Source organism: Molothrus aeneus, chromosome 1 (assembly GCF_037042795.1).
Source record: "Molothrus aeneus isolate 106 chromosome 1, BPBGC_Maene_1.0, whole genome shotgun sequence".
Taxonomy (NCBI): domain Eukaryota; kingdom Metazoa; phylum Chordata; class Aves; order Passeriformes; family Icteridae; genus Molothrus; species Molothrus aeneus.
In genome coordinates this window covers 89,106,340-89,130,505 of record NC_089646.1, presented here as the reverse complement: position 1 = coordinate 89,130,505, position 24,166 = coordinate 89,106,340, and the positions used below count along the sequence as shown (strand labels likewise).

At 45.6% G+C, this 24,166-nt stretch overlaps 1 protein-coding gene across 1 annotated transcript; it reads left to right on the top strand.

The window, feature by feature from the left end:
* The first annotated feature begins 14,766 nt into the window (after positions 1 to 14,766).
* On the top strand, positions 14,767 to 23,896 carry IRX4 (iroquois homeobox 4). The gene is made up of 6 exons (XM_066545957.1): positions 14,767 to 14,795; positions 19,243 to 19,401; positions 20,336 to 20,587; positions 21,165 to 21,271; positions 22,197 to 22,516; positions 22,707 to 23,896. Exons 2-6 carry the CDS (start codon positions 19,357 to 19,359, stop codon positions 23,477 to 23,479), a joined length of 1,497 nt encoding a protein of 498 aa, XP_066402054.1. The 5' UTR covers positions 14,767 to 14,795; positions 19,243 to 19,356; the 3' UTR covers positions 23,480 to 23,896.
* The last annotated feature ends 270 nt before the right edge of the window (positions 23,897 to 24,166 follow it).

Below are 24,166 nucleotides of genomic sequence, written 5' to 3'. Positions count from 1 at the left end.
AACCATCATTAAATAGTGCTTCAGCACAATTCTCACTGTTTGGTAACAGAATATCCAAATTTAAGGAGAAATGGCAAGCATTGCTTACACAAAGAAAGTGCAGCAGTGAATTTTACCCTTGCAATGGGAAAATCCATCTCAATATCTAAGGGAAGGGCAGATAAGGTCTTACAGATACAAATCCTTGCTCTTATGAAGACTAAAAAACTGAAAATCGTGATGTTCTCAGTGATGGGGAACAACCTCCCAAACAGATACATTTTTTATTGAAAAATTGCAGCAATTTCTGTAAAAGGGTTGTACATGATTTAGACCCCAGGGATGAAAACAATTTTTGCCCAGTTTTATGAAACTACAAACTAAAATCATGATTATAAAACATTACAAGAAATAAAAAAAAAAATTCAAAATCTTGATATGTCATTGTACAAATCTAAAGTGAATCAATATGCTGTATAAATCTAAAGTGAATCAATATGCTGAATTCTGTGTCCAGGTCTGATTCTGCTCTCTATCTCAAAAAGATGGAAAATTAACAGAGCAAGGTGAAAGAAACATCAAAGTCATTTCACATCAGATAGAATGGAGAAGTGGGAACTTTCAGGGCACTTCCCTGGGGATGTGCTGAGGCTGGGCAGGATGTCAGCCCACACATCAGGATCAGGCCCAGTGACAGTAACCAGAACTTCACCATCTTGGACCCAGAAAGTCCCTGAACCACAGACCACTGGAAGTTGTAAATTTCTGCAATCTGTTCTGTTCATAAACACTCAGCAGTCAATATCTGCCACTACTGAAGACAGGGACAGCCCAGACCAGCTATCCTTACACTGTATTCTTATAATGAAAAAAGATGGAGAAGGGATGGAAGTTGAGCACATGACTCAATGCCTTGGCTGGAAATGGCATCAGCTGGACTACACATCAGGCAGAGAAACCAGAATCATTAAAACGAGGCTGTCTGTTTTCCAGATGGAAAAGACTGCCTTTATCTGGCCCTGGTGCAGTAAAATGTTAATTTTGCATACTTTTAATGCTGAAGTAGTCAATTGGTTTAACCAGGGCGAGGTGATTAACTAGAGTGTGAAAAGGTACAAGAAAGGGAAGAAGAGCTTCTTAAGTTGTATAATGAAGTTATCCATCACGTTGCCACATAGGACAGCTCTTCTACAGCTCAGTATAAAAATTGGCTAGCTCTAGAGAGATGATTTTGCTTGAAGGTAAACAAATTAGTAACTTACTGAGATGACTGTAAGTTCTTTCCACAGAATCACAGAATCACTTTTCTATGGAAAAAATTATTTACAACTAATTTAGTCTCTCATAATCTCCTTCTCTTTTCATAGACCATTTGTAAACAATTACAGCTTATTCTTAGTAGCTAAATTACAGTTCCATGGTCAGAAGACAGGGAATACAAATGACTCCAACATAGCTCCTTGTCCATCCAAAACATTCTTCTAACCAAAAGATCTAAACCAAATATCTAGCCCAAAGAACCTGTAGTTATGGAACCAGAAAGGGATGTAAAATAGGAAATGGGAGGTAATGACAACAAGATGGTTAGCAGGCACCTCCTTTTTCAAAAATTTATCTTACCTTTCTTATCTCAAAACCCCCACAAGTCATGCCTTTCCCATTGTCTAAAGCAGGCATATAAAAAATAAAATCCCTCACATTAAGCTAATAGAGCAATGAGCAGCAAGGCAGCCATAAAGAAAACAAATATCCTTATTATGTAATTAGAAAATTTATTTTCTGTAATATTAGAAACATTTTCATGAGTATAAATCCATATTCCTCAAAGAGAATGTGTATGTCTATATTTTAGCAGCCACCTCTTAAAAGGCTTCACAAGACATTTCACTGGGAGAGAAAAGAAATTCGCCCAAAATATTCTGAAGCAATGATGCAATAGAAGTGGTCCAGAACTGTTGCCAGGAAAAGTGAAGGAAGGAAGCCCAAAAAACAGTTGCCAAAGCAGCCTGTTCAAATGACTGCAAGAGTCTTGGAATAAAGACTTCCAAAGAAGGGACAAATACTGCTGACCAGGAAGGGGGTGGTAAAAAAGAGAAGGTTAGTCTGATGTTCTTCAAGACTGTAGGGAATCCACAAGCCCTGATGAAAAGGAAATCTTGATTGTAGGGTCTGTTTCAAATGCCAGAGAAGGCAAGTTACACTGATAAAATACTCAACCACACAAGGGGAAAGGTGTTCTTCCTATCATAATGGACAGAGAAGTTTTGGGGACTCTTTATGTCACCCAATGAACAAGGAATTCGTGCCAAAATCTCTGTGGAAGACTTATCAAAATTTTATTGAACAACTTTCTGCTTTTGGTGGCAGCAGCTCTGGGCAAGATAATAAGCCACAATCCAGTATTGGAACTGAATGTTCTCCACCCACAAAGGAACATATGTCTGTCATAGTCCTCAAGCAGATTTTTAGGAGCCAAATATTCTCGGTGCTAAAATTTTATAAAATACAGATGCCATCTGATATTAATATTGGTATTGATAATGAGAATTTACAAAGAGCAATATTCACATTTATTTGGATTTAAAGTTATTCAAAGGGTTGTTTTTTCTCTTGCTATTTTAAAGTAAAGTACATTCTTGATTTCTGCAAAAGCAGTCTAATACAATTATTAATAAACTACCAAAAGTTGAAATAGTGTTGTGAAAATTACACACGCTGTAACATAATCCATAACAGAGTATACAAGAAGAACATTAAAGAAGCAGCCCAAGGAATCATAATTTTTCTACATAAAGAAACTGGAATCTGTAGAATGGCATATCTGTGTCTACAGAAATAAAAATCTAATGGTCACAGACTACATAACCAAATAATAGATAACAATGCCCAGGTCAGAAATTGAGAGGAAGCCTCTGTCTTATTTATAAAAATCATGGATCAAAGAATATGTGTTCAAGGGAAAGCAGGACAAAGTTTCTTTTGTCTGGTCTATTTGCCAGATTGGTATAGATACAGTCCATGCTACTAGGATTTATTAAACAAACAAAAAACCAAAAAACTTAAATCGCAGTAGGCATTCAAGAGGTTTTCTCAACCTCCCTTGTAAGAGTTCTCTGTTATCTCTGAAATGTGTGAATAGATCTTTGTCTAAAGCATTGGCCTTGGGTAAACAACAAAGGTTTAGAGAATGTAACAATAGAGGGACCAAATGTTAGACAAGAACCCAATTTCTGGTTTTTGGTCTTATAATCAGGTGCATATCATTAATAAATTATAATCTAATTTGCTACTGGACACTGACAGGTGCAGAAGAATTTTTTTCTTCTGTCTACATACTAGGTATTTATAATTTTTGAAGCATTTGCAACAATGTCTGTTTTTAGTAACTGCAACCAGGTTTGCTTTCAATTTAGTGCGGGTTTCTTTCAGTTTAGGGCAGACTATACTTTCAAGGAATGATTATAATTTTCTGAGCATTTCCATAAAAGATTAACTCACTTAAATTTCTTTTAAGTCAGTTGCATTCTAAAACTTTTAGGTCAGTGCATTCAAGGACTGAGATGAAAAATAGTCTTTCCTTTATATATATTTCCTTTATATCTAGTTCCTCAATTATTTCTGGATTTCAGAATAAAGAAATCTTCTGCCACACAGCTCTCCAGTCTACCTTTCTTTTGTCTCTTTTCTGACCCTACGGATACTTACAGACACCTCAATATAACTGTAGGAGATCAGGCTGCATTTAAGTGAAAATTCCCTGAAAGGACCAGTTCAGTTCTACCTCTACTCTAAAGGTTTCCAACATGCTAAAAGAAAAAAAGAAATACTGTAGAATTTCTCACTTGGAATTAAAATCTGAATGGTTTGACTGAGGGACATTATTAGCATAAGTTCAATGAGACTCACAGAAGACTTGAGTTCAGGTTCCTGTCCTGCTCCTTAAGACCTGAATCTTACACCACTTGCTCTGTTTTATCTGCAACAGGGAAGAATTACAAGAGGTTTTTGTGCTTCTATATCTACTGACTTACCAAATCTTACCTTACTTTTGTATTTGCTAAATCTCTAAATGTAATTACCTTCCTAAACATCACTTATGCATCTCTTTCTGCAAATACAGGCATAAGGAAATGAGTTCCATCCCTTGACAGATAACAGATTTAAGAGCTTTCTCCAAAAATGCTACCTAGTCAAAGAGATGCTGAGCATCAGCTGCGACTTACCAGAGTGGAAGCTGCTGTTGCTCAGAAACCCTGGAAAACTTCCGTGGGTTCCTAAATGTGTATTTTGACTCCTGGTTTGGTTCAACAGCTAAAGAAAAAATTAACGCTGACAGATTCCCAAAGAGATATTGCTGCCAGAAGGGCAATTTCCTCTAGACTGGTTAACAGCAGTCCAAATAAATCTGTCTTCAATGGAAATTTTAAAAATGAGACCATGAGTTCTGTGTTGAGGTAACTATCCTCAATAATCTTGGCAGTCAAGAAAGGAGAAAGAAAAGGGGAATCTGGAAGAAACATGGGAATGGCTATTCTGAAACAGAACTACAGTATATCCATCAAGTGTCCTATTTCTAGCATTGACTGGTACCATCTGCTGCAGAGGAAGACTAAAAAACCCTCTCGTAAACCAGCTCGAGTTCATCAGTTGGCTTATGCCCCAAGATGGGTTTTGTCTTTACAAATCTTGTGGGTTGATAAAGTAAGAAGATCCTCGGCATTTTATTTACCTGTAGAATTGCCCTTCTCTGGAATCCTGGAAAAACCAAACTGCTATTTATGTGTTTAAAAGTGTTTTGGGACAGGCCACATAATTTTACTCATTTCATCCATTGCTAACTCTATGAAGTTCAACCTGGTAGAGGAAACAAGATCAAATTGGTTACATGCACAGGACCTGTACCACTTACACAGATGTATACAGTACTAACACAAACCTTTACTTCCAAGGCAAAGAAAAATATTAGACTTCCATGGGACCTTTGATGGGATTCAGCTGCACTGGCACATGGTTTCTGCAGTGCACATGTAAAAAAGAAAGAAGTGTTTGGTGTGAATGTCCTAGGACTTCATCTGTCTTGCTATTTTTTACCATAAAACTTTTTCTTATCAACTTCTGGGAAACATCTTCAAAGTTTTATTTCAGCCAAGCTTCTATATTAGACTGCTTTAAGTTCCCTCTAGCATTTACTCTGTAGTGTCATCCCTACTTGGGAATGCCGTCATTTGCTTGAAGGTAAGTTCTTTGAACTTGATTTTGAAGATAAACAATATTCTTCTCACTCAGCTTTCCAAAGCACTGCAAAATAGCTTCCAGATCTAAAGTAATGAACAATTACTATCCTTAGAGAAATTCACTAATTGCATGATTCATATATAACACAAGAAACATTCTTCATTTGTATTGTTAAAACTGACTTTCTTTTTCTTGCTCTATCTATAAAATATTCAATTGTAAATTATACTATTCAACAAATTTTCCTAGGTGTGTGGACTTCTATACAAATAACAAAACAATAAAAAGTAAAAGTGGAATTCAAAATTTTAAAATCATTGTCCTGTTTCTCAGTGAGTTTCATGTAGATTTTTGGTCAAGGCAAGACAAGAGGAAACGCATATGGCTCAATGAAAGAAAGAAATAAAAGGACAAGGGAATTGGGACTGGACTCCTGAACAGCAGTTTTAATGGCTGTATTTTTATAAATTCATAAATGTCCACTCTGCCTGTCTCTTTTGGGAATTCTGAAGCGCCTTTGCAAAGCTGATCTGAGTGAGTTTAAGTTCTCTAAACTGCAAGTGAATAATTCTGGGGATTGTTTAGCTACCAAGCCACAGCACTTTGTAATTACAGGGGAAAAAAATTGTGGGTAAGAGAACCTTATACATTTATCAGTGATTACTGAAGCTAGGATCCTTTAAATATATTTCATTAAATAGGCACAAAAATATTGCCTTTGGTTTTGTTACTTATACAAAGAGGTTAACTACTACAGTCACATGACTCTCAATTTGCTTTAAAAAAAAAGAAAGCTGTTTAGGGACACATATCTCAAGGACAGTCATAATATAGACCAGAAGAACAAGCTGCCCTCCCAATATTCCTGTGACCCTCTCTGATTTCAGGATCGACTGTGGTTCCTCCATCTGCCTTTTCCCAGCAGTGTAATTCACATAAAATATTTTAAATAGGAAAAAATGTGGTTTGTAAGTGCTACTTACATTTATGGAGTCTTCAGCATCTATGTATAGCTTTTTTATTTTCAGATCTTCTCAGGTTTTACTCCACTGTGCTTTCTGTTTCAAATCTTTTAAGTTTCATGAAAGAGCAGTCAGCTGGGATTGATGTTTCCAGCAAATCCTCCTACAAATGCTTGGCAAGCCGAGAAAGCACGGTCTGAGGCCCAGGAGCTGACAGTTAGGAGATCTTGCTGTACACATCAATGCAAGGTGGCTATCTGACTTTGGGTAAGAAAACCTGATGAAAAACTGCAAGCCAACAACAGTCACACAGGGAACAATAAAATAGATTTGGCCACTCAAGGTTTTAATAGTGGATTAAAGCTAGAAGTGACAGTAGGCAAAAAAGAAAGAGATCAGCTGAGCTCCCACTTTCAAGCCTGGGCAAGCCTCAGGGTGCCTGCACTTTGGTAATGGGAGGGACAGATTTTCTCATGCTTGTCCACTCTGACTTCTTCATTTGGCTGACCACGAGCAGCCAGCAGCTGGCACGGGCACCTGGCCAGACTGATAATTGTCATCCCTTCATACTTGTGCAGCTTGGAGCATCTGGAAATGCCTGCGGTGCCATGGGCTGTCAGTGGCCTTTGTCTCCATTGTGTCGCCTCAGGTGAGTTTTCCTCCAGGTGATGCACAGCAGCTGCAGTGCCCAGCTCCACCAATGCCACTCCTGACTCTGCTACATCCCCAAGCATGCTGGGTTTGAGTGTGGTACTGACATTTCCTTGGTTCCTGAATAAGGAACCAAGTGCAGTGCTTGTCCTACTCTGCTCTGCTTCCAGCTGAAAAGCTGGGCTAGCATAGGAACAGAGCACATTGGGGAGCCTTGTGCAAGGCCTAAATGTCAAACAGGACACGCTCTCTGGGGACATGTGTGGCTGCAGGTGTCTGCTCTTTGTCTTTCACCTCCCACAGCTGCTTCTGGATATGGGCAAAGGGAAGAATCTGAGTCATCCTCCCAAGGCAGGCTCTTCTTCCAACATTAATGAGGATTTTGCAGAAATCCCTTGTCTCCCACTGTCTGTGTCTTTAGGGCTGAGCTCTACCTGCTATGAAATCAGATGTTTGGGAGAGGAGGAGGAGGAGTGTTAGCTGGAAAATACAATGCAGAGGAAACAGTGCCTTGCAACAAACATGATTTCATTTCATATCTTGTCTGCAGAGGCTCTTGCAAACCTAAAAATTAGACATATAAGCATACCTTTTCCTTTGTGAACAATATTCAACCTTGTTTGACAGGTACTTGCAATGAAATTATTCTACTTTCTAGACAAGTTATCCCAGGTTTACCCAGCTTTAATCTTAAGCCAATATTCTGACTTGTTTTTACTTCATCTCTTCTGTATGACTGCAACCATTTCACCACAGGTTAAAAAAAAAAAAAAAAGAAAAAAGTGTTCAAGCATTTATTGAGTTTCAAAAGAGGAGGGAGAAGAGGGAGAAATGTAGGGTTTCTCTACAGTTTCTCAGATTTTTTGGAGTTATTTATACTCATAAATCCATGTGTTCCTAATTGGACAAACAGCCCTTGTGAGATAAACAACCTTAACTGTTTGGGGAAAAAATCTTTTTACTGCAAAGTCTCCAGAGAAAAAAAGTTCCAAAATACTTCTTAACAATGGTTTGAGCAATTGGTGGAGCAAACATTTAACAGAGACTTCAGGCTTTTTTATGTAGAATTGACTTCAACCTGGCTGCAAATCACATGTGATAATTTGGTGGATGTGTCTGTTACAATTGTTATGGGTATTTGCTGTCAAAATAAACATATCAGGCTGTCTTCTACAGCCTGCAGTCCCTGATTAAAATGGTTTTTACTATTTTATTACTCTGATGAAGCAGAGTTCTTTGATGAGACCTGAGTTTGTTGGTGGTTTTAGTGTTGTATTATGTTTATCAGTTTTAAAATGACTGTTACACTACACATGTATTGTCAGTGACTGTATTTTTTCAACTGCAATCTGCTGTGGATGTTTCCAAGGCTCACTGATCCTCCCACCCACCTCACACCTGCAGGGTGGGGAATTACTGCATGGATCTATAGAAAATAGTTACACGCTCATGACTTAACAACAATATTAAATGCTCCAAAATTCCAATGATGTCTATGATTTCAAATGCTCAAGGAAAAGAAACAAAAGGGATAAAGATACATTTATCCCTACTGTCATTTTTTTTATTGTCTCAGTTTAATGTGTTTTAAACACAGAGAAAATGTTAACGTGCTACTAACAAAATTATCAATGAGTATTGTAAGTAAATACCTATTGGAAAACATTGCAATTAGTCTTTAGTAGAGTGTTTTCAATCTTCTCATCAAATATAGCTCTGCCAAGCAGTACAGACACTTCTCTACATGATTTCTCTCTGCGTACATGCAACTGTACAGACATAGATGTACATGTGTGCTAGTTCTGGTTTCTAAACTTATTTCTAAACTTTCTGCACTAATGAATAATACATGTGCACAGTTTAACTGTGACACAAATTTATAACAAGCAATCATTTTGCAAAGGTTAGAAGTTAACCCTTATCTCCATGGTATGATGACCATGGGGTCTATGATCTGTTTTCAAACCTGGGTGCACGGTGGAGATACAGAGCAGAAGGAGGAGCCCTCCTACAGAACAGAGCACTTCTGCCAAAAAAAATTGGCTGGTAGCAACAGTTCAGCCTCTACATATTTCTTAACACTTTCCTGCTGTTGAGTCACACTGCATTATAAAATCACCTTGCAAATCAGAAAATGGTGATTGTTTAAACACTTTTATTTTACGACAACCTCAGATGCTCATGAACTACAGGCCAAATGTCAAGGTGTTTACTCATGGAGTTAGATCCCACTGAGCACTAGCTGGCATCCTGCGTCAGAGGGTTGCTTGCAAAAGCTGAAGGCATGCCATGACTGCTTGAGACCTTCAGCACCTTGCAAAGCCATGTGGGTGTTCAGGGTACTGTGATTAATCCTAGGAGCAGGAACAAAAAAGGAAAAAAAAAAGAACAGATTTGGCCCATAATCAGAGAGCCAGTTAGGTGCACACAGCTGTGCACAATACAGATTGCAGGGTGTCACTGCTTCTATTGAATTCAATAGAAAACTGCTTACTGGCCTAACAAGGACAGATTTAATCCTAGACCCTGAAATATCTCCACAAACCAGTTAATTTTCAGTATAAAATGTCTAAATGTATGCTTTATCAAGCCACTTTTATGTTTCGCTGGCCCCTTTATCTTGTGTCAACCAAAAATTCATAATACCAATTTTGACTGAAGGCTGGCTTTAATTACAATTTCTTTTACAGGTCTCAACTGCTTTTTGTGTCCTGGGAAATGAGAGCAATTCTTTCTATCATATTCAGAAAGAAAATGAAAAGGTTGGTAAATGTATAAGTAATTTTAACTGATTCATTGATCTGAATACTTTTAAAGTAATACAGTAAGTATTTCTGTCACACTTTGAAGTTAAGCTTGGAGCTCAGTTACATCCCTTAGGGTTATTTTATAGCCATTAAGAATGTGTACCTTTTATCTGGTGCCTTCAATTAATTGAATTTCAAAAATATTCTCAAATGTTTTTAGAAAATCATTTAGTACCTGGAGGACATTCCTGTGTGATTTATTGTTACAGTAATTAAAAGCAGTGAGTATTACACTGGTCACTGTTGGAACTCCTGTCTGCCTTTGGCTATATTTTGGTTTAAGTTAAAACATATAGTACACTTGAGAGACTTGTGAAGGGAGGTAAGAAAAAAATTAATTCTTTTCAGATTGCTTCAGAATTTTGGCACACTTAGAAATAACCTCTTAAAGTGATCACAGTGATATTTACATGATAATTGTATGCAAGCACAATTAAACTTCTATATTAAACAATTAAATAGTGCTTTTCCTGCTATGGTGAATTATTCCTGACTACCCATATTAGTATTCTGTAGTTCTAATCATTGCCATAAATAATTTTCAGTTTTACACATTCTGCTCTGAAGCCATTATTAAGAACTCTCAGGAAGAGTTAAAACAGCTAATGAAAATAATTAGCAGGGAAAAAAATGATGGTTCATCCTGCATTGAAAGATAACCCTAACTGAAAACTACAAACGCTGCCTTAATTGCATCTTTGTTTTCTGAGGCACTCACAGCTCCCTTCTGTGATCCCTTTTGTGCAAGAAGTGATGGCTCACGAACAGTTCTGTATCTGCAGTTTTGCAGAACTCCTCACGCACAGGAAGATCCGTGGGGTTACACCCCTGGCCCGCATCTCTCCGCTTGTGGAACACGGAGGAAGGAGCTTATTGCTGTGTTGCTTCCCTGGAGCTCCACCTCAGCAGCACGGCTCACCTGGCCAAAGTCTGCAGCAAAGACTCCGTGCAGGAAGGTGAACTTGGTGCCACTGACTCACTTGGTGTCTTCTGCCTTTTCAGCATCTTCCAAGAGGCTTGGTTCTGCTTCTAAGTCTATGAAATTATGCTCTTTTCCTACTAAAAAATAATCCTCTCCACCCATCCATATATTGAGCCCACTAAAACAGCCTTAGCTATTTCTCTAAGCACATCAATTTTTTTCCTAACACAAAATAAATATCTTTTCAAAATCATGGGCTTACAAATGGAGTTGTGGTAATACTTGCTTACAAAAATCTTTAACAAAATCGCAAACCTACATCTTTGTGGACTACAAAAGATGCTCAGATGGCCACACAGGATCTGAAAATAAATGTGGTTTATTAGCTTAGGCATGCATTTATGAATAAAAGTCTAGTTGCACAGATTCTGGCCAATACAGGCCAGTACCAGATAAACATTTCACATTCTAACATACGCACTGAAGTCATTGTTCAAAGTAATAACCTATCCTTTTAATAAACTATCCCCGTTACACAGAAATGCCTAAAGGTTTTCTAGTGTGCATCAGTCTTTTGAACATCACATAATGAATTTAATGTGAGAAAAGGAAAAGAAATGTACCTGTATGGATCCCTGCAAATTAAGACAAACCTTGCTGCTCTGAGGCTACCACATAACTTGGCACCATATAACCAGATGAGGACAAAAATAGTTTGAGTGAAAATCTGATTTCTATCCGTGTATTTACTACATTCTGAATTATATTGGCTTTCCTGTGAAATTATTCCAGTTAAGTAAATTATCTCAGAGGTTTCATGATTAAGCTAATGTGTTTCTAGGACCTTCATAGTGAACATGAGTTATGATACATGCATTAGTATATTATTCCTTGACTAGGTGTGATTTAGTAACCTCTACAGGAAAATAAAGGCCAAAAAAGTAAGATCAAGCTGCTAGTTTCTCCCATCTGGTATCTTAGAAAGTAGGTTTTCAAAATACAGCCACAGTGCCAAAGGAATTGACACTGAAAATTAAATTGTATTTCCTTTCTGAATGGAAATATGTGGTGCTATCACCAGTGCTGTTTGTCTAATGACATGGAAAATTAAGTGTTATGACCACTTGGTATCATTTAATAATGGCCTTTTCACAGCAGAGAGGGCATTGCACTAGCTACAGAAATTGAAAAGAATGCCAAAGAATGCCAGGATAGACAGGACCAACAGCACTTCTACAGGGAAAAGAGCACCTTTTAATAGTTGAAACATTAAAAATGGTTGAAACCTTAGTATTATTGGTCATTTAAACAAAAATAAAAAAGGAGAAAGACAACCTAACAACATTATGAACGGCATGAAGCAAGATCTACAAATGCCCTTCTGGCCTTGGATTCTGGCCCATGCTTTTTTGGGAGTGCTGCCCAAAAGCTTTTGCTCTTGTTGCAAGCATCTTCCCAAATTTATCAGTGGCCAGTGTTCCCTCAGTGTCCATCATGTCACTATGGTTGACCTGCCTGCATGTCTGCTGGGATTCCAGCTCCACTTAGTGTGGTTGCCCTCCTGCCTGGCTAGACCAGTTTCTGACAGAAAGCCACCAAGCTTTCTGCTACCTAGGTCAGAGTGGAAATGGATGGCAATTTCCAAGATGTGCAGGTCGACGTGAGCAAATTGGAAAAGACAGACTCGAGTCTGCTCACTTCCTTTAAACATCAGTGAAATAATTAAAAATGTTGATCTCGTGGGCCTGACGTTGTTATATTACAAAAGACTCATATTAATGTACTGTTACTGGTTGTAGCTGTTAATATAAAAGATTACTCTTTGAACGATGCCTCCTGCCCTTGAACATCATATTTCAGGGTAGGGAGGCAGCCGAATCCAGCAACCCCCCAGCACCTCACCACCGGAGTTCCCCCCACTGTAACTCGGGAAAAGCAGGGGCAGCCTCTGGCCGAGCATTCGGCGCCGGGATTGGGAAAGGCTTGGAGGAAAACACAGAGATCCCGGTCCCCTCAAAGCGCACTAGGGCCGAAGGGCAGGTGTCACCTCCAGGCGGCGGATGGTGCCACTGTAGAACACGGGCTCGGCCGGGCGGGCGGGCGGCTGGACGGGGTCCCGGGCGGCGGCGGGGCTGCCCCGGGGAAGTCGGCCGGGCTCAGAGGCAGCCCGGGGCGGGAGCCCGGGGGTAACACAGAGGGACAGGCCCCCGGGGGACGGGGGAAAAGTCCAGACCCGCGGGGCCGGGACAGGGACGGCACACAGGGCTCCTGCACTCCCGGGGGGCATCCAGAGCCCTCGTCCCGCCGGCGGGGAGGCCGTCCTGGGCGGGCAACCGGGGCGTCCACGTCGCTGTGGGTTTGTTACTCTGCTTTAAAATGCAAAGGCTCGTGGCATGATTGGCTTTCTGTTTACAAGCGCAGATGGGGAGAAGGCTCACCTTTTCTTTCTCCGTGTGGTTTCCCCACATTTAAAGCTGCAAGGGCAGTCCGAGGAGGGAGAAAGGGGAAAGAGAAGAGGATTTCCCAGTTTCAGCATTCATCAGATTTACCTTGTCACTGCACTACAAGGTGCAGCGTGTGTCGAGCATTACGAGCACGGGGCCATGCAAATGACACAGGCGTGAAAGAGCCCTGGCAAGAATAAATCTGTCGATGTACAGATGTTCCCTATTAACGTTACTGTTCAGCCTTGGTGGTTACTGTGGGAAGACACCGGATTAAAAATTCCTATTGCCACCCCACCTCTGCTGAACCTTTCTCCCCACACCTCTTTGTCTTCGCTTAATTAGGTAGGATATAATACTCTCTTTTTCTCCTCCTCTGTCTTATTGAGACGTCTGCCCAGGCTCACGCCTTTAAACAGGAATGATATTGATCCCTCCTCCCCCTTCTGTCAATCCCGATTTGTCCCTTTTCCTGCTGAACAAACAATTAAGAAAAGAAAGTACCGAGCGCGCGGTGGAACTTGTCATGCACAGGCTCCCGCGGGGATCCCGCGGCCCCGGACACCGGGCTGGAGCCCGGCCCTGACAGAGGGTGGCGGGAGGCTGCGCACCGGGAAAGGCATTTCGGACTGGGAGCTCGCTGCCGGTTCGCCCAGCCTCGGGCCCGTGTAACTTCTCCTCGGGAGAGAGCGGCAGCCTGCGGCTGAGGCCGGGCGGGACGGACGGCCGGACGCAGGGACGGGCGCAGGAGGACGGAGAGGACAAGCGGGAACAAGCGCTCCCGCCCCGACCGGCTTTCGGCTGCCGCCGGCACCTGTCCCCGCTCCCCGCTCGGCTGCCCCCAGCTGCGCCCGGAGGAAGCCCCCGGTGCCCGGGCAGCCTCTGCGGGGCTGGCAGGGCGGCAGCGGCGGCGTAGCCCGCCTCGGGGGCGCTGCAGGGAGCGGGTCCCCGGTGCCGGGCGCTGCCGCGCCGCCCCCCCTGCCCCCTCCCCGCGGCCGGGGGCGCTGGGCCAGGCAGTCCCCGGCAGCTCCTCGGCGCCCGGCTCCGCCGCGCTGCCCCCGGGCTATGAATAAAGCCGAGGCGGCCGGGGGGACAGGTACAGGTGCCCGTCTCCTGTGCGCAGGGCTACGCCGACGTCCCAGCCCGCCTCCTCCAGCGGGAGGGAAACAAAGACGGCGAGAGAGGCAGGGAGAGTTGCCTGTAAGTTTAGCGCCTTTCAGTCGTGACTCGCGGAGATAAATGATAGTTTGGAGGTGCGCGCAGTTAATCACCGCCACGGCTGCCGTACAGCGTGTGCAACCCGCAGATCATTAGGTTAAATGGAGGACATTCGTGTCCTTCCAGAATCAATGCAATTATTGTTGGCAACAAGGACAACAATTGGAGTGGCAGCACTAATTTTACTAACCTGCTATTAATTATGGTGTCCCCCACGCCCCAGACGGCGTTTATAACCCGCGGAAGCAAGCGGCGCTGGCTGCTTCTGTTTTAAAACGGGAAAAGTTGGAAGTGGAATGCCTGGTCGCGTTGGAAAGTGTTAATCAGTAGGAAAGAGTGTGATCAGTGGAACTATTCACTTGAGCGTCACTCTGGTACAGGGGGTTAGTGAAGTGGCTGTGGCGCCTGGGGACCGAAGGCTCCGTGCCGCGCCGCGCAGGTACCGCGCACTGAGACATGTCTGCGTTAGCTCCCCGCAGCTCCCTGCCACGCCAGCCAGCGCTCACCAGAGGAGAGAAGCCCTGCCATGGCACAGCCATCGCTACCAGGTTTTAGCCGAAGCCTGGCGTGATCGCAGGTAAAAAATTTCTTCCTTTGGTGGTGATGCCTGTGAGTGTGTGTGTGTGTGTGTTTGTGTCTCTATGGAAGCGGAGGGGTGGAGGGGAGCGGTGGGGCTTACCCCCCCCCCCGCCCCCCTTCTCCTTCGGAGCCTGCTTTAGCAGCAAGGCAGCTGAAACCGAACTGCTGGAGGGAAGAGAAACTATCCGTGATGAATCATTTGGCTTTGTGCAATCTTTACCTAGGACAGAGGGTAAATGTATTTTAACATACGTGTGTTATTTCTTGGGAAGGGGGTGTGGATATGATACTCAGCGAGCACTAAGGTAAGGTACTGAGTCAAACTTTCTGGATTTTAAGGTGAACTTTAAAAAACAGAATTTGACCTTGCAAGCAGGAAAGTTTTACCTTTGCAGGGAAGTAAGTTGAAGCTGTTGGCTGCCAGAGAGCTCAAAGGTGGTGGCATCTAAATGCCTGCGGATCTGCAGCACTGGGGGTACAGGAGCTGGGAAAGGAAGTCTTATACAATCTTTGCTTTGCTAGTGAAGGCGTAGCTGCAATGCTGTGCACCGAGCAGGTAAATGTGGGCACGTTGTAGAGTCCATCTATAGCCACAGAGCAGCTGCCCAGGTCACAGCATTTACTTCTCTTGATGAAAAGTTTTGTGTGTGTGTGTGTGTGTGTAAGTGTGCATGTAAGAGAGAGAGAATGCTGGCTCTAGTTCTTAAGTGTGAAAAGTTAATAAACACAAAGAACAGAATGAGCATGTGAGGCCTTTCTGCTTTAATCTAGATTGTTTGCCAAGAGGATTGAAGACTTACAAAATGAAAGCATTCAAATGGATAGCTTTGAACAAACTGATTTTACATGTAGTTGTAAACTGAGTAAATTAATTAGCAGTGCCTTCTTATGCAACTGTTCTGTTGGTCATCATGGCTCTGCCAATCCCAAGCCATGGCATGGGTTTGTGCAGGTTGGAAGCATTGCCTCTTCAATTCAGAGGTGCAGTTACACCTCAAATTGGCACAGGGAAAAAAAACCAATCATATTTACTGCCAATAGCAAGTTTAGGGGAGCTAACCTACTTGAAAATGTTGTAGGCTGCCCACGGTTCCATGTCAGATTCCAAATGGGCAACATGTAGAGCTTCACAGCATTTATCAGGTAGTATCAATGTTGCTTTAGGTCTGTAATGTGAAAACAAAGCAAACTCGACTGAAAGAGCTCACTAAAGTCTGTTTAGTCCATAAGCAAATTCCGTTGCTGAAATATTTCCAGGAGTGGCAATAACCCCTCCAAAAAAGAAGGCGATGAAAATGCAGATAGTAAGTGTAGCTGCATGAACTGCCTCTAGATCATGTCCCTGAAGACGTCCATCAAAGCCTGAGTCCTGAAGAGGTTCTGTTTTACCTGCTGTGGCCTGTTCCAGCATCACACTCTTTCATTCTCATTCCATGTTTTTACAATAAAACTTGTATGAGCATTGGCTCCAGGTACTCAGAGGAAAAGCTCATAACCCTGGGAGAGAGACCTGGATGGGCTTTGGATGGGAAATACCTGCTTGCCTGAGTGTGCAGGCTGGTTCTGACCAGAAGGGAACTCTCCAGTGTTTCCTATTGATCGTGATGGGTTTCCTTGCTCAAACTTTGGAGAAAGCTGTGTGTGTTTCTTTCTCAAAAGCTGTTAACTGCATTGTACAGGAAAGGGGCTTTGACGAGGATCAATTTTTATTGCACAGCAAAGACTTGCATTTTCCAAATGCTTAAGGATATAGCCCACAGCATTAAGCGTCTTTGCTTGGATTTGAACAGTGTTACCTTGTTTATGTGCAAGAACCACAAAGGTTATTTTAAATCATTGTGGGGCTTAATGCATGTTTGTGCTCTGGCACCAAAAATTCAAGATGAAATATAATTGTGTTGAGTTTCTTATCAACAAAGGGCCATTATTTGTAGACTGTAAGTGAAACAAGACATCAGCAGTGGGGAAGGACATAATGTCAGATTTCAGCATTTAAGGTTATTAAGTTTTTTTTGTTGCTTTTTCTTTTTGTTTGTTTGTTTTGGTGGGGGTTTTTTAATGACTGCTTTCTAGGGAATACAGATTGGAACTGACACAAAGCTGACCGGGGGTAAAGTAATAGAGCGGGCAGGCTGCAAAGAAAAATGACAAATAATTATCATGATTAATACAGGAAAGTTCAGCGCAAAAATGGGCACCAGAGTATTTGCATGGCGCAGTGAAAGACAACTGTGATATATAAATAGACAAGGACTATAAATATTGAATTTCTCCTTGTATTTTAAAGTTTAATAGACTCATCTAAATATCAAAACCTATAGTGCACTGTGGGCCACTGTGGAGTTGGCATCTGCAGTGGAAAAAAATAAATAAAAACTAAAAACCCAAAAAAACCCCCACAACTCCAGGACATTTCCCAAACTGTAGCCTGGAAAACTGGAAGGACTTCTTCAGGCAGTTCTCCAGATCTCCCAGCTAATTATAGTGCTTTACACCGAGCCGCTCTTGAGATAAGTGCAACTATTTTCTTCCCTAGCACCGGTGAGTTTTATTCCGGAGCTTAAACAAACATCCCCCAGCGCAATGGGCACAGGAGGCAGAGGGAGCAGCACGGAACACTGCGTGTAGACCATTGTGTAAATACTGGGTGTCTTTTCTTCCCAAACAATGCAATAGTCAGTCAGCACCCCACACCAGAAGGAAGCTGCTGGTAAAGAGTAGCTAAAAGTGTTATTATACCTTGGCAGCACCGGGGATAGTGCAGGAGGAGGAATAGAGAAGCCCTTCTATAAAAGAAACCCAATGGCAAAGTTATTCATATTCTCAGAAATAAAAAGGAATTCGCATTTCAGATGAGAAAAGAAAAAGCTCTTTCTTCCCATCCAAAAATCAATACAGAATTCCAAACCGATTATTTATGTCATTTGATTCCCTTTCTTTATACGTTTCTCCCGGCTACAGATACTGAGCTGTCAGTATAATTTGCATGTACTGTATCTGATATCTTTTATTTGCAAACACTCTAAAGCGCCATAAAAAGCCTCTCGTTGTAGTCTAACTCGATCTGAGGACTAGTATTTTCATCTGTAAATTAAAGCAATTACGCAGCAGATATTATATTATGTGTACTGTGGTCTCCAGATAGTCATCAATCACCCTCAATCGAGCTGTCAGTGTGGGCAGATTCGTTTCTGGGAGGCAGTCTTCCAGCTGGGGAGAAGAAGAGAATATCATCATTAATTAGAGTGTGACCCTGGGGCTATTCACATGTCTGAACCCAGGAATCTCTCTGAGCAAGTCTGCACACCATGGAGCAGCGTTCGACTGCACCAGCAGCCCAGCCTCAGCCTCGGAGCTGCCTCCTCCGCCTCCTCCGTCCAGCCGGGGGCTGCCTGCTCGCCCTGCCTCGGTGGCACCGGCCGTCGGGGGAGAGGCACTGGGGCTGCCAGCATCTTCTCCCCGCGGCCCGTTCCCTCCGAGCGTGCGGCAGGGGGGGATTGCTGCCTACTCGTGTTGGGGGTGGGGGTCCCAGACCCCCAGAGGATAGGCAGGCTGATGGCAGCCGTGGGATGGGTCGGGGAGGAGGGGGTGTTGGAAGTTAGAGATGGGATCAAAGTCTTTTTAACGTGAAAAGTCACATCTTTTCCATCATTCCCCCGAAGACGCTTGTAGGGTTTTCTACCTGTAATCACACGCCTGGAATAAAAGCCGAAAAGAAAAGGAGGATTGCTTATCATGTGCTTTATTGTCAGCGTTAGCGCTAATTTTAACTGTTGATTAAATCTTAAATGAAGACTCAGTCGTGTGTCCCTTCATATGTCTTGTTTGTAATTGAGACTAATTATTACTGTGGGGTGGGAAGAAGCAGCTGCTCATTAATTAATTTCTAATTAAAAGTGCTTACTAGCCTTTCAGAGACTAAGGAGGGTGGGGAAAATAGCTGATACAACATTGATCCTTCAGATTAAAAACATTCATTTCCTTCCCTTGCCCGCAGAAATATATGTGTTGCAAGCAGGCGTTGCCGCTACCGAAGAGCTTCCCAAACTTTTCTCCCCTGTTAGACTGGCTGAAGGCGATGCTGGAGAGTCTATTTTCCATGCCAGGGGAAAGATTCCCGAAAATGAGTGTTAAACTTACAGGCAGGTTAATTTGAGTAGGTTTTGTGTGACGTCAGAGGCTCGGCTCTTTTAAAACAACGTGCTTGTGAGCTGATGCATTTGTATCACTTTTCTTCTTCCCACCTTTTATTTTTCCGTGGGTGCAAAGTATTTATTTTTTTGCCGTCACGTCTGCCAGCCTTGGAGCCTACATGTAACAATTATTTCTGTGTCGTAGCTGTAGCGGGGAAGGTGCTAAAATCGCCGTACATATTTAAAAGAAAAAAAAAAGTTTAAGTTTTCATGTAAATAAATTAAATGTGGTTTTCTGCTTCGTCCTATAAGCATCTAGGGACCTGTGGTTACCAATCAATTGGTACAACAGAGCAGAGCCAGGCTGCAATAGCGTGCAGATCAGACGCCTCGCCTTGTTTCTAGATAACTGGGAGCCTCTGTACCATGTCCTATCCTCAGTTTGGCTACCCTTACTCCTCTGCACCCCAGGTAAGACTTTTTGCCTACCAACGTTAATTGATTGAATTTCAGTCCTTATCGATGCCTTCCGTCCGGGATGAGGGCGGCAGCGATCCTCTCCCGCCTGCGGTAGCGGCAAAGCAGATGCTCGCTCCGCAGCTTTACAAGGCGCCCAAGTTCTGTGTCGGGCACCAGTTTTAAAATGGGATGAAACATGCGGGATTTAGGGTGTTTGGGGGTGATAAAGACGCGTGGGAGATGATGACAGAGATGAGAGAGGTGAGAAGGGGAGCTAGAGGTCCCCAACCCCCACTCGCACCTCGCCCCCCCCCCCCAGTTTTTTTTCTTTCACTATTAAATTCACAGTTTATCAATTAAACATGGATGTACAGAGGTCCGGCCCGTAGAAAAAGAATGGGATATTCTAAACCAGCAGGTTAATAACAGATGCGTGCGTGGCTGCTACAAATCTGCAGTCAAAATAAATATGCATGAATGACTTCGAAAAAAAGGGTTTAAAAACGCAGATGGGAATCATTGTGCTGCAAGAGGAGAAAACGGTGTAAACCCCAGTCTTGTGAAAACACCCCAGGAAAAGTTAGCTTTTAAATCCAGAGGGCCTGAGGAATGTATTATAGAGGATTAAACATCCACAGTCACGGGGCGTTTGGTTGTTGTTGTTGTTGTGGAGTCGTTCTGAAAAACTGATAAAATACTTGCACCTCTGCTCTTCTCCAGAGCGTTTCTATCACGATTGAAGTAAAATACGCCAGGGGAGGAAGGAGGGCGGGCGACACCCCAAAGCTACGACCTGATTTGGAAAAAAAAAAAACCAAAAAACCAAACCAAACCCAAACAAAACCCCACCAAACCCACACAATCTAAATGCAACCGACCCCAAACTTGGTTACACTTTGGGAAGTTCCCCCCACCCCGCCCTCAGCGCCGCTCTCTTTCCCTCCAGTTCCTGATGAGCACCAACTCCCTGACGACCTGCTGCGAGTCCAGCAGCCGCACGCTGGCTGAGACGGGGGCGGCCGCCTCCGCCCAGACGCCCGTGTACTGCCCGGTGTACGAGAGCCGCCTGCTCGCCACCGCCCGACACGAGCTCAACTCCGCCGCCGCCCTGGGCGTCTACGGCGGGCCCTACGCCGGGCCCCAGGGCTATGGAAATTACGTGACCTATGGTACCGAGGCTCCCGCCTTCTACTCCCTGGTAAGCCGCCCGGGGGATGCTCGCTCCCTCCCTCCCGAGCCCCCAGGGGCGGGGGCGGCTCGGCGGGACCCCCTCCCCGGGCGGGGGCAGCCCCAGGCGCTTCTCCTGCGCCCCGCCGGTCCCCGCGTCCAGCCCCGCGGTCAGCAGCTGTGCCAGCCCGGCGCTCGCTCCTCACGGTAACGCAATTAAAAGTCGCGCCTGACGAGCTGCCAAGGGCCCGTCCGGGCGGGCAGTTTAGGGCGACCCATACCCAGGCTTGCAAAAAAAAAAATTATGCGGTCTTCCCACATAGCCTATTTTTCTTTTTCTTTTTTTTTTTTCCTCTATTTTCCCCCCTGCACCGTAACAGCGCGAGTTAATGTCCCTATTGATGTCGCTGGGCTCCGCGGCCGAGGGGCCCCCGGGAAGGTCCGGTCGGGCCGCGGGGCGGGGGAGCCGGGCGGCGGTGCCGGGGGAGCCGGGCAGGGGTGCCGGGGGCTGAGGGCGGCGGTGCCGGGGGCTGAGGGCGGCGGTGCCGGGCGGGGCCCGGGCTGTGCCGGCGGCGGGGGCTGAGGGCGGCGGGCGGTGTCTCTTGCAGAACAGTTTGGAGGCGAAGGACGGGAGCGGCTCTGCGCATGCGGGCATCGCCCCCGCGGCTGCCTACTACCCCTACGATCACACCCTCAGCCAGTACCAGTACGACAGGTAAGCGCCATGCCCAGCCCGGCCCCGCTCGCTGCCCTCCGGCCCCGCCACCCCCTCCCCGCCATCCCCGCCACGCCCCGCCAACCCCGCCAGACTGCCTGCTCGCCTCTCAGCATCTCCCGGCCACAGCCATGTCGCCTCCCCTTTCCCGCACCGACACGGGGTCCTCCGCCCCCCGGGCGGGCGGTAGAGCGGGGGGCAATCCCTCTTAACCGGGGCGGTAATTATCTTTCCCTGCGCGGAGTCAGGCTTGGGCATCCCGTGTATATTTATTAGTTTTAAAGCAGCGCAAACCCCCTTACACACCGCTCCCAGCTCAGAGGCCCATTGGGCGCCAGTGACCTTTCCTGGAGGATGTGCATTAAATATTCAGTCGCAGCCCAGTGTCATCTGCGTTAGGTTCCTACAATTTCAGGAACAAAAGGGTAGAGGAGATTACTAATAAAAGGAGTAAGAGGAAATATATTTCTATTAAACTTACACCCTGGGGTCACCCCGATGAATTTTGTTTGGGGAGGACTAATAAAACGAGAGGAAAGCGGTATTTCTGTGAGTTCGCAAGCTGCTAGGATTTTCCTGCTGCCCAAAATGTTGACATTGACTTTACAGCAAATAAAAGCAGACGATTCCTTCCCTCTTTCCGCCACCACCGCCAAGGCAGAGTGGAAATTTGCATTGCCCGCTGCTGCTGCAGGCTGGACCCTTCCTTCTTGCTTTTCCTCCTCGGCCTGAATTCTCTAGGCTGGTCTCCCTCATAAAGCTGAGCTGTCCTCATCCCTCTTAAAACCGAGCTGTCCTCATCCATCTCCCCCCTCTCCGATCCAGCTGCCCTCCTGGGGGTGCCGCAGGCAAGCGGCGGGGCCGGGCAGGTGCGCGGGGGGCGACAGAGAGCTGTCACATCCCGGGGGCTCCCCTGTGCCTGCAGGTACGGGACGATGGACGGCGGGACGCGGAGGAAAAACGCCACCCGAGAGACGACCAGCACGCTGAAGGCCTGGCTGCAGGAGCACCGCAAGAACCCCTACCCGACCAAGGGCGAGAAGATCATGCTGGCCATCATCACCAAGATGACCCTCACCCAGGTCTCCACCTGGTTCGCCAACGCCCGCCGGCGGCTCAAGAAGGAGAACAAGATGACCTGGCCCCCGCGGAACAAGTGCTCTGACGAGAAGCGGCCCTATGAGGAAGAGGAGGAGGAGGAGGAGGGTTCGCAGGAGGAGGCGATGAAGAGCGGGAAAGCCGAGGGTACCCTGCTAAAACCAGGCACTTAGCGGTGCGGCCGCGGGGGCTCGGCCGGCAGCTCGCCCCCGGGGCGGGCCTCGCTGGTGGGGGCGGCCGCGGGCCTCGCTGGTGGGGGCGGCCGCGGGGCAGTGCGGCGCCGACAGTGACCGTGTGTCTTCTTTTTGCTGTCCCTTCCCCCGCCCCCGCCCCGCAGAACCCACGGGCAAGGAGGAGAAGGAGCTGGAGCTCAGCGACCTGGAGGACTTGGACGCCGCCGAGTCGGAGAGCTCGGAGTGCGAGCTGCGGCGGCCCTTCCCGCACCCGCTCCCGCACCCGCACCCGCTCCCGCACCCGCTCCCGGGCGGCAGCCACCCGCCGCGGGCCGCCGAGCTCCCCGCCAAGATGCCGCCGCCGGCTGCCGCCGGGGACGAGGAGGAGGAGGAGGAGGCGGCGGCAGAGCGGGCGCGGAGCTGCCTGAAGACGGCGGCGGAGGAGTGCGGCCCCGACCCGCTGGGCGCTCGGCAGCGCGGCTGCGAGTCCAAGATGTGCTTCCAGCAGGGGCAGCAGCTGCTGGAGGCGAAGCCCAGGATTTGGTCCCTGGCGCACACTGCCACCTCCCTCAACCAGGCCGAGTACCCCTCCTGCATGCTGAAACGTCCCGGGGGCTCGGCCGCCGCCGCCGCTCCCGCCCCGGTCAGCGTCATGGACAGGCACCAGGATTCGCCGGTCACCAACCTCAGGAACTGGGTGGACGGGGTGTTTCACGACCCCCTGTTCAGGCACAGTACTTTAAACCAAGCCCTGAGCAACACAACAGTTTCCTGGGCTACCACCAAAGGAGCCATTCTGGAAACGGGCGCCTTGGGACGCGCGGTGGGGAACGGCGCCAATGTGCTCAAGGGGCAGCTCTCAAACCTGGCCCACCATGACTCAAACAAAGAGTTTCTGGCGTTTCCCAAATCAGGAAGCAAAATGTTTTGTTCCTAACAGGCCCGCCGAGGGGCAAAGGACTTTCTAACGCTTGAAGAGTCAGCTACACTGAAAAGAGACTTGCAAGAGTTTAAATTTAAATATAAAAAACTTTTTCTTCCTTTTCTTTTTTAAACAAACAACATAAACGAGGATTTAAAGTTCAGTTTGCTCAGTTCAACGGAAAGACTTTGCTCATTGCTGTTCTGAACATTTTCTCCTGGCTGCGACTTTAAGGGATCAATGTCGTGAAAGTTATTTAATTCCATGTCCAAAAAGCACGTACTATAGTGTAGACCTACTTAAAAAGTTTACATCCGAAAGTTTACAAACGGGAAATTTTAATTCAGATTTAATTTAAGGCATGCCGACATTAGTTGTAAAGACTTTTCGAGAGTTTTTCCTCCTGATTTCCTTGTTAGCATATAATTCACAAACAGCACTTCTACTAAGTTTACACCTACTGCACAAATTTATCTTGACAAAAAAAAAATAATATGTTAAAGGGTATGCTCACTCCAATAAATTGTCTGTTTCAGAGGTAACACAAGTGGTGGCGTTTTGCATTGGGCAACAAACAACTTCTATGTTTCTAATTCCCCCTCGGAGCCGATCCCGGTAATTCCAAGGACTGTCAACAGGCTGCCGGGAGAGGGGAAGAGAGGCTCGGCGCAGCGCTGCCGCGGGACTGCGGACGGAGCCCGG

What these genes read in the sequence shown, in the direction of transcription:
- IRX4 (XM_066545957.1), top strand. Translation starts at nt 19,357, where the DNA reads ATGTCCTATCCTCAGTTTGGCTACCCTTACTCCTCTGCACCCCAG. An exon ending in AGCCAGTACCAGTACGACAG is followed by an intron (nt 21,272 to 22,196) that starts GTAAGCGCCATG and finishes CTGTGCCTGCAG; the next exon opens with GTACGGGACGATGGACGGCG. An exon ending in GAAGAGCGGGAAAGCCGAGG is followed by an intron (nt 22,517 to 22,706) that starts GTACCCTGCTAA and finishes CCCGCCCCGCAG; the next exon opens with AACCCACGGGCAAGGAGGAG.